At 37.8% G+C, this 10,468-nt stretch overlaps 1 protein-coding gene across 1 annotated transcript; it reads left to right on the top strand.

Moving 5' to 3' along the window:
• The first annotated feature begins 4,266 nt into the window (after positions 1 to 4,266).
• gpr210b (G protein-coupled receptor 210b) lies at positions 4,267 to 9,797 on the top strand. The gene is made up of 2 exons (XM_006628386.1): positions 4,267 to 4,342; positions 8,863 to 9,797. The coding sequence occupies exons 1-2, from the start codon at positions 4,267 to 4,269 to the stop codon at positions 9,795 to 9,797; spliced, it is 1,011 nt and encodes a 336-aa protein (XP_006628449.1).
• Positions 9,798 to 10,468: the final 671 nt, after the last annotated feature.

Here is a 10,468-nt window from a genome sequence, read left to right as displayed (position 1 = left end):
TCATGTTATGGATTGCTTTTCTTAACATTCACTTATTTATAATGAAATGTCTTAAAGAGCATGCAGAAGTTGAAGTAAATCACTATGGAATGTTTAACATGTCTTAATACTATAAATCCACACATTTTTCTAATAAACCATGAATATGAATTCAATACAGGCAGTACACGAGGATGAATTTGAACTCTCTGTATACATAAGCTCAAAGTTGCCCTGCTTTCAGAGATCTTGTTTAAATTTGTAGAACTCTACACTGCATATCTTTATTATATCGTAACAGATTAACATAAGGGTTTGGATTAAATAGTTTAATTCTGACCGGGGTGTCAACTGGACTGAAGTACTGCTTAACTATGAAAATTGAATTACATTCAGTAGATGGATTTGTTTGTTAATGAAATTAGATTATTTGGGAGCATTAAGAGGGACTTTAAAGCTTCCTTTGAAGGCATTATCAAATATTCTGAATGGGTTAGGATAGTTGTACACACATTTAGCAAGATTTGTAGATTTAATCCTGTAACTGATAAAGCCACAAGGTGGTGCTATTTTTATTTGACTTCAAGCTGATTTTTTAGCTGTTCCTTACCATTGATCTTTAAAGTATTTGTTAATAAAGTGCAAACGCACCTAGAAATTTACCAGAACACTTACTCTAATTGTATTTCATAACCAAGGAGATGCCCCTTTAAAAATTGCACTTTTCAGCATTTTTAATTTTGTATGCTTCACTATACTGTTTTATTTGAAGGAGTGGAGAGAGCAACACTGTGGCTTATTTTTGCCTTACTTTCATGGAGTTTAAATTTGTAATGAAATAACCAACCAATATGCCTTTGGAGGCAGAGCAAGAAAACCACGTTAACACAGGCAGAACCTCAGGAAATGAGCCCATTGTGAGGCAGTAATGCTAACCTCTGCACTACTGTGTCATTCCTTATTTTCCTTTCACCTTCCAAACCCATGCTGGCTAGGTTCAGGATTGTTGATAACTTAAACTTAGCTGTTTAGCTGTTAGCTGAAGGGGAAGTGAGGGTCAGCACTGTCATCATCATAAATCTTTCACTTCAGTTTCCATATTTAGAGCTTTCCTGTGACAACAGTATCACAGAGATCCTAGAACACTTGCTCCAGTGTTTCTGGTGTTTCCTGAGTTTGATTCAAGTCATTTCCAGATACTATCTTCATAATGAATCAAGGCTGCAGAGCATAAACACAACACAATCCCTCAGCACACATAATTTTAAAATAACGCTACTGATCCAAATCTATTGAAATGAGGGGCATTTGGTTTAATGATTAGTGTAGTAATTTAAAGAATCTAGTTGAGATAATTGTTGTATTGTTGCCCAGACATGAAAGGTAACTTAAGAAAAAATAAATATGATGTCCTAGCTCAAAATGCTTTTATATCACCAACATGCTCCTGATACATAATTTTGCCTTGTGTGATGTATTCCAACAAAATGCATGAATATATAGATTTGAATGTAGGATTTAAGGTATACAGAATGTTACAAATGTACAATATTTTGGTTAGACCTCATTTAGTATATTGTGATCAGTTTTGATCACCCCACTCAAAAGACAATAGAGGATCAACAGCAGTGCTCCATCTGGTATTAAAGCCCACAACTTCCCAGTTACTAGTCCAGAGACCTACTCCTTCACAATAACTATAAGTAAAATAATACAACATTATTTGTCAAAATGCACCACACTGTAATCATGCTCAGTGCCCTAGAGTTACAAGGCAGTAATGCACAGCACTATGCTGCTGTATGAAGATCTTGCTCACTGGCTGCGTGTTCAGCCAGTTATGTCTCTGATTGTGAAGTTGGAGATCAAAGGATTTTTCACCTGGTGCTAAAAATCAATTTCAGCACATGTTCGAAAGTAATTTTCCTATCAAGAACAGCCATTATAATCGTTTTATAACAGAGCAAGTCAGCTTATCTCTGACTCTGTGACTATATAAAACAAGGTTGAATTAACTCATGTTAATTAACAAAACAGTCTTATTGTCCTTTACTTTATTACACCTGTCTGTGTGAAAAGTGTTGTGGAAATGTTTCATATTTACCACTTAGATTTACCTTCAGATATACAGTACATGGGATTAAATCACGTTTGCTGTAATAATGATACGCAAATGTCTCATAGCACCTGGGACTATATGAATTATGTTTTACTGCTTTATTGCTGAAAGGAAATAGGGCACAATAAAAGGTAACTAATCAGAGAAGTGCTACTAAAATTGGCAAATATCTGACTCACCTTGCTGCAAAGCTATTGTAACACTCTGGGAAACGAGCAATACAATGCCAGTTTCTTTGGCAAATCAAACCAGAACTGTGTAATATTTCCAAAGAGTGACTGAAAAAAACAGTAAATCAAAAATGTTAGGAATTTTCTAATTCCTCAGAGTAGTTAGTATATTTAACACCCCTAGTGCAACTGCAGCCATTGTTCCTTGCCCCCGGGGTAGTGCACTAGGCTCTAGCTAACAGCTTTTAGTCTGCTATTAGGTAACTTTACCACTGGTGATGTGTTGGTGCAACAGTAGTTTTGCCCAGTATGACAGGAACTCAGGTTCAGACACTCAGTGTCTGAGGATTGAAGCTACTGTGCCATGTGTGGGATTATGACTGAACTACACTGTATTGTGTATGATGGCATTCATGACAGAACTCTGGGATGCTTAAGAAAGAAGATACAGTCCATTTAGCCTATTCCAGACTGTGATTCCACCTTCCTGCAGGAATTTTTTTCTAAAATGTTTGCCAATATTGTAGCTAGACGATTTTTTGTGGGTTTCAAATTTAACCCTTTCAGTTCATCCACTTCCAAACACTGTGCAAAGAAACTTCTCCTGTTCTCTGACATGAAGGTTCCTCCACAATTAGTGCTTGTGTTCAGGGATCTTCTTATCATTGCTAATCTGGAACATATCCACTTGTTTGACTTTTATGGCTTTGAATAAGATTTTGTTCCTTTAACCTGTCCACGTAGGACATTTCTTTCAGTTGAGGAATTGGTCTGGTTTCTCTTTTGTAATGCTTCAAGCAACAATATCACTTGCAAAAATGTGTAAAAAAATTACCTTAGAAATATGATTTCTGTCATGTCTGATGTTGAGTGCCTGATTCATGCATTTATAACATCATGGCTTGATTTTTGCCACACTTTACTCTATGGGGTCCCTAACTCTCTTCTCAATAAGTTCCAGTATATTAAAAACTCTGCAGCTAGATGAGTAACCCACACCAGACCTTGGCAGCATACGTATCACTTCTACACTTAAGTCTCTACATTGGTTGCATATAAAGCCACATATTCGATATAAGATCTTGTTACTGCCTTTCAAGGCTTTAAACAATCTGGCTCCATCATATATCTCTGTACTCCTCCATGTTTATACTCCCTCCCATAGTCTCCAGTCACTTGAGGCTGGTCCTCCGATCACTGTACCTAAGACTACATTTTGGATTTCTGGAGACTGCCTTTTCCATTGCTGCTCCAGTGTTATGGAATAACTTTCATTCAGACTCTCTTCAAATCCAAACTTCTCCTTTTTTCCAATATCTTTGTCTAATTGCCCTACATTCCATGTGTATAAACCTGTATACTTGTGTTTATTTCTACTGTACATTGGGTTTGGAAGGATGCTTTATAAACATTATTATTACCATTGATTAAGGTATGTCACTCCAGTCTTCAAATTTTAATTCTGTGAGTATACATCTAAGTTGTTGTAGATAAATGCATTAGTCATTTAAACTTATTTGAGCACAAAAAAACTCTTCTGCAAGAAGTCCTGTTCCGTTCCTGGGGGGAAAAGGCCATGTATACAATGCATATACAATATGTATAAGATAGAAATGACAACAATAAATATTGTGATTAAACAAAAACGGAGTAGAACCTGAACCCATTTTCCAAATAACTGTTTTTTACTCTTCTTCTGTGGCAATCATAACTGGACAATAATTCTTCCTCTGACACACAAACAGTGGGCTGGTCTGAGCCCCCTGTGACTGCTTATGATCTTTTCACCACACAACACAACTCCAGCACCCGACTAGCAATGATTAACACAGATCTCTCCCGATAATCCCTCAGGGATGCGCATCTGAATTAAGAGACCAGGCTGAACTGTTTGTTGAGCGTTATGAGAACAATAACCATAAACTGCAAGTCCCAGCTGCAGCAGTAACAGCAGTGCCAGATGCTGGGTGTCAGAGTGTGTAACCCACTGATTCAGGTATGACCGACCAGGGGCATTGGATGGTAATGCTGCAGAGAGTCTTCTACCCGGTTCTAGCTATAGTGGGCATTCCCTGTAAGTATGACGATTTCTGCTTCTGTCTCCTCTGGCTTTCACAGACGGATGGGTAGATATCTTGCAAGAAACACTTTGCAGGGTTTTTTAAGAGCAAGAATTTTGCCATGCTAGAAATTCTAACTAATTAAAAGTCTAGAGACTTTTAATTCCACTTTGTGCATGTACATATCTGCTTTCTAGCATTGTGAAACAACAAGACCTAATTCATCTTCACATTCCAAGATATACAGGCAGATGGATGGGTATACCATCTAATTTGAATGGGTCTCTGTCTACAGTTTCTTAGATTTCCTTAGATTGTATGTTCAATGTTGTTTATTGTTTTTTCAGGGAAAAGAATATTACATGGTACCATATACCATAATGAAAAAATGTGAACAATCATCACGGCATGAAATACATGGTACCTAACCCAAAATATATTTATGGATATGTTTGAGCAGTTATCTTCGGCTATGCATATGCTGACACCTATAGTTGCACTTATACTAAAGAGGAAAATAACTACTTTTATAAATGAGTGTTTTTTAATCATTCGGACCTTGTGTACAACCCATAAATAATATTTTCCCTCTTATTCTTTTATACTGTGCATTTCAATCTCCCCTGAAACCCTCCACATATAAGTACAGTGTGTGTGTATAAAAAAATGTTTCTCAGGCTGGTGCTGTAGTACCATAATGAGATCACCAGTGGTACTACTGTATCTCTCCATCATTCTACTACTGCTTGGCTGTTTATTTAATTTGTACTTGTGGATGTAGGTATAACTACATGGGATAAAACATTCACATCTTCTACCCCCCAGGCTGTACAGAAATTATGCCAGCAGTGTAAAGCAAACTGCAAGTTATTATTTGGTCAATTATTTGTTTATATATATATATTCCATTTTCTTCGTGTTCATCTATGAGGTATCGATAGTCCTGTTCAAACAATAAACAGTACAAATTTATTCATGATTCAACTGGCATAGAGCATATTAGTAGTAAGTAAATCTGAACAATATAACTTTAATTTTGTCCTGTTTAAATCAGGTTCCCTAAAGAGTGTAAATCCTAATTAGTCAATACCTGGCTGTTAAAAGATCCCATAACCTATGAATATTGCCCTTTTCATCTGTGCCTTAAACATTTTTCCTGTATTTATTTTTTCTTAGAGACTAATTTATACTTCAAGAGTATCAGACTCTACTGTTTTACAAATACTCCATTACAATTTCTCAAGTGTCAGGAAATTCTGTGTTTCATAGCAGTTCTTTACAGGATAAATTAGGAGAGAAGCCTGTTGAACCCTTCTTGTACACCTTACATTGTTCTTCATATTCAAATGACTTTCGATGTGAGTTATTAGTGTGGTATGGTAAAGGAAACGTTAACACAGACACTCCCAAAACACTTCTGAACATGTCTTGTCCAGAAGCCGGATTAGGGTAGGTCCTCTGTATTTTTAACCTGTTATTAAACATGCAATAAACTTATTGAACCAAAACCTCTCACTAGCTTCTTTGGTACAGTCCTTTATTGAACAGTAAAGAAGCCATTTCAATTGGATGGATGCTCTGACTATTTTCTCTCTGTTGATACATTACCTTATTTAACTTTAATCATTTCTTATATTTAATATCATTCACTCCTTTAATCTTACTACCTATGTTATCAAAGACAAAAAAAACAAAATCAGGGGGCCTTAGATATCTCAGTTTTCCAACATCTGGACATCTGAATGAACTTCATAATCTGAACATGTGTATGTAACCATCAGAAGGGAGGATCAGACTCTTCTTGTCAGTCTAAAATTATGTGTTGCAGTAATTCAAATGAGCATATTGCCTGAGTTAAGAATACTTCCTTTAAATCCATGGTTTTCGTACTGTACATCAAATTGTTTATTTAGCTAATCAAAGCAGTAAACAGATGTGTCTGAGCCAACAGAAAGTGAAAAATTAAAAAGGCACAGAAAACAGAGCATGCCCACATTGCAAAACAATGTTCCAGTCAGCTACATTCATCCCTTTTTGTTTTTGAAGGTCCACTATCCGCAGTTCAGGCTGATGATCTTGGACACAATTTGCATTATTTTGTTCTATTTCAGTCACGCCAGAAATTTTGCTTAACTGGTAATCTCTCATCTCTGGAACCATCTTAACTCTCATCTCATACATTCTTTGGGTCACTTCTTTGCAAAAACAAAAAAAGCTTTGTAGAAATACAAGATAATACAGAATTCGCTGATGTCATAATTACATAATACAGGAAAGGAACCTTTCTCAACAAAAACGGTGATATTAGATGACAATCAAATAATTTTAACATTTCCACACATCTTCCAATTGGTAATAAACTAGGAATAACAACACCCATGAATTATGCATATCGATTGAGTATTTTAGTCACAGTAAATTTGGCTTAACCTGCTTGGATGAGGGCCAAACTCCTGGCCATAGGACGAAGAGCCTGGGACCCTCCTGTAGAGTGAAGAGTGACCAAGGAGCAGCTGTGCAGCTGGAGATTGGTTGGAGGAGGGAGGCAAAAGACATTTGCGTAGAAGAGAATGGGGGTATTATGTGATGAAATGACGTCAGAAATGATTACGAACTACTAACAGCCGAGGCTGATTGAACATAGCTGTTGACATCACACCTGAATGTTCGTTATAAGCTCCACAGCAATTCCACAAATAACAGACTATAAGTGCTTTGTAAAAATAAAAGCGCTAAGTTTTGAAATCTCATTGCCTGCATTGCTCATCCTTGTGCATGAATTCTTTAATGTCCTTCTTAATATGATTTTAGATTTTTTAACACTTTCTAATTATTAAAAAATAAACAACAAGAAAAACAACACAACAAGAGATCTAAAAAGGTGGAGCTAACAAGAGAGAAACATGCTGAAGCGACAGGGCTAGTTAAACAAATTTTGAACATATGAGGAAGCTTCTGACAATACTGCTATAGTTCTGTTAGGCAACCAGGCATGGTACAGTACAAGTATATTCCAACGTCCACACAATTTCATAATATACATTTTAGGCCGCAGTTAGACCACAAATTCTATACCTGGAGATGGATAGTAATTACGGAATCGCCACCGAGAAGCATCAGTTTTGAACTAAATTATCATGATTAAACATAATGGAGCATCAAAGAGGATTTATTAAACCTGGTCGGCATTAAATACTGCTTGCTGTCTCCCTTATTCCATTTTGGACAATAAATCAACACCAGCTGTCCTATTCCTGGATGCTGAGACGGCATCTTGGTTGGCTTTAGATCATACAAAGTTAGGGACATGATTCATTGGAATGTTAAAATGGTTATACTCAACTCCTTCAGCAAATTGCTCCCAACCTCCGAGAGCTCCTCATATCCATAGGGCTTCCTTCTGTCTTTAGTGTTGTTTTTCATTTTACTTGAACCCGTGACACAAATCACCATGTCAACAAAATGCAGCATCACATTTCTCTCTATACCGATGATATCTTATTATTTTTTTTTACATCTCCTGTCCTCGCCCGCCATTTCCTACAATTTTAGCAAGCATTCGGAGTATGAACTTAATGGTTTGATTTGGCCCTGCTTCCCCTGAACACCACCCTGAAGAATGCTTTTGATGGAGATGATATTTTTTGCTTAAAATCCAGCATGATCCCTGTGGGCAAAGAACTTCTACTTCACCCTTTGTGCAAAATCTTGAATGAAAGAAACAGAACAATGAGATTGTTTTCAACTCTCTATTCTTATCTGTTTAGATCATCTGAGAAACCACTGGTGACAAGTGCTTTTTCTAAAAGAGACTCTCCACCAGCTAATAAATACTTGCCAAACAGTGACGCAAGACTTTCTATTGTGCTTCACAAAACTCATGATCACAAGACAAATCACGTCAAGTATATTTGTGGGGGTGCGGTGCATGACAGATATTGGGATTGATTTCTTTGTTAGATTGTAACACGTGCTTTCCAATTAAATGTGAATGTTTTCTCTGTTGAAAGAATTAGGAACGTTGGTGAAATGGAAATAATTTAACAGCATGTTTGCCGTGCATTTGATGCAAGACGATTGTGTGCTCATTATTATCAAGGACCCAACAATTCTGTTTTAGGTACAATCAATCTGAAATTTATAAAGAATAAGATTTCAAAAATCCAACACAAAAAACAAATAAGTGTATGATAAGATGATTTTTAAAACCATTTTTATATCACACACTACCAATCTGAAAAAGCAGATGTCTCAGTGCCCCCCCCGAGTCTTTCTCGAACACTGACTTCTTCTGAGGGATCATTCCCAGCTTCAACCATAAAACCACCATATTGGCAGCTTATTTAGACAAACTATTACACAGTAGGATTATTGGTGATAGCACATAAATGCACGAAAATGTGATCTCATAACATGTCAGATAGCAGACAATGTAAATACACATTTTGTCAAGGTTTGATTATATGTTTTGTTTTTATTTTCAAGCTCTAAAAAAGGTGTCACTTCTCAAATGACTTTTCCTTCCTCTTTTCAGCAAATGTTGTGACCTTCCTCATTTTCTGGAAGAGAAATTGCATGCTGTCCAAATCCAGCACCTACTATTTGATGGCCATCTCGGTGGCTGACACCCTGGTGCTTATTTTTATCGTGGTGCTGGAGATCACGCTGAAGTACCACACCGTTGAGCCCTACTGGAGCTGGGACCCCTGGTGCAGCCTGAGGGACATCTTCAATTACGGTGCTCACAATGCTTCCACATGGCTAGTTGTGTCCTTCACAGTGGAGCGCTTTGTGGCCATCAACACCCTGAGCCTCAAGACAAAGCTGTGCACCCCAAGGTGTGCCATTATTGTCATTATCACCGTCTATTCCTGCAGCCACTTGTTTGCCATTCCCTACTACTGGTCCAATAAGTCCAGCTTCAATGAGAGTGACCATGAAATGCTCTGGGCTTGCGTTTACAACCAAGAGGCTACAGATTTTTATGTCCACACCTTGGTGTGGTCCCAAACCGCCTTGGTGTACATTCTCCCCTTCATCATCATCTTCTCCCTGAATGGGCTGACCCTCCGTCAAATTGTCCACAGTAACAAGGTCCACAATGACCCCAATTTGCCCCACAAATGTGCCATCTATTTCCGCTCCAAAAAGAGAAAGTCAATGGTTCTCCTCATCACAGTTTCCATGACCTTCGCCCTGCTCTCTGTCACTCGCTTCATCACCCAGATAATCCTGCGGACAGCCTTTTATGGTGTGAACCGCAACGACTACTCTATCCCCATCAATGTGGCTGCTGACATTGGCACCATGCTGGGCCTCAGCAATGCTGCTGTGAACATGTACCTGTACGCTTGCACACAGTCAAAGTTCCGCAGGGAGCTGGTCTCCTGCATCAAACTCACTATCTCATCCTGTAAGACTTGCAAGCCATTGCAAAATGACTATCCCTCTGTGATCCTCCAGCTTTAACAGAACCAGGCGAGGGAGTGATGTTATATCACAGCAATGCCTCCAAAGGTATAATTGGTGCTGCAAATCATTTCTGGGATACATACTGTTAAAGGAAAGGGGAACATACCTAAGCAGATATTTAGTACTATAAGTAAAAGTACAAAAACACCACTTTGCATGAGGTCAAGAATGATGAAATCTATAAACGTTACAGCACAACTACTAGGGATGTTTCTCAAGGTAACCTCCTGCAACCCACCATCTTAAAAACATTCAGATTAAAACCTCAAGCGGGTAGTTGTTTTAAATTTGATGCACAAGACACAGAGAAAGTGAGACAGTAGCAGATCCACGTGAAATCAGCAGTTAATAAGGTGCTAAAACTCACTGCTGCCTTTGGAAAAGTTAGGATCCAAAATCCGCTGAAGACAGTTGTTAAAATGTATTTGTACCACTGTTTCTGCTGTTGTTGTGCAAATGTAACTAAACTGCTTACTCTTTGCTAGTCTGAGTTTTTTTTTGGGGGGGGAGGGGGGATTTTCTGTTACGTTGATGACAGTTGTATGGCAGAATCTGTTGTTTGGCAACAGCTATATTTCGACTCTAGGTTGAAATTTCTTTGCCCTACTCAAGCTTTTAATATGGGGCATTTTATTTAAATGCAGTTTAAAAAATCTGATAATGTCCAT

This window comes from Lepisosteus oculatus, chromosome 5 (genome assembly GCF_040954835.1).
Source record: "Lepisosteus oculatus isolate fLepOcu1 chromosome 5, fLepOcu1.hap2, whole genome shotgun sequence".
NCBI classification, from domain to species: Eukaryota; Metazoa; Chordata; class Actinopteri; order Semionotiformes; family Lepisosteidae; genus Lepisosteus; species Lepisosteus oculatus.
This window is presented reverse-complemented; position numbering and strand designations above follow the sequence as displayed.

Coding starts and splice junctions, on each gene's coding strand:
- gpr210b (XM_006628386.1), top strand. CDS start 4,267: ATGACCGACCAGGGGCATTGGATGGTAATGCTGCAGAGAGTCTTCTAC. Junction 4,343..8,862: donor AGCTATAGTGGGCATTCCCT/GTAAGTATGACG, acceptor TCCTCTTTTCAG/CAAATGTTGTGACCTTCCTC.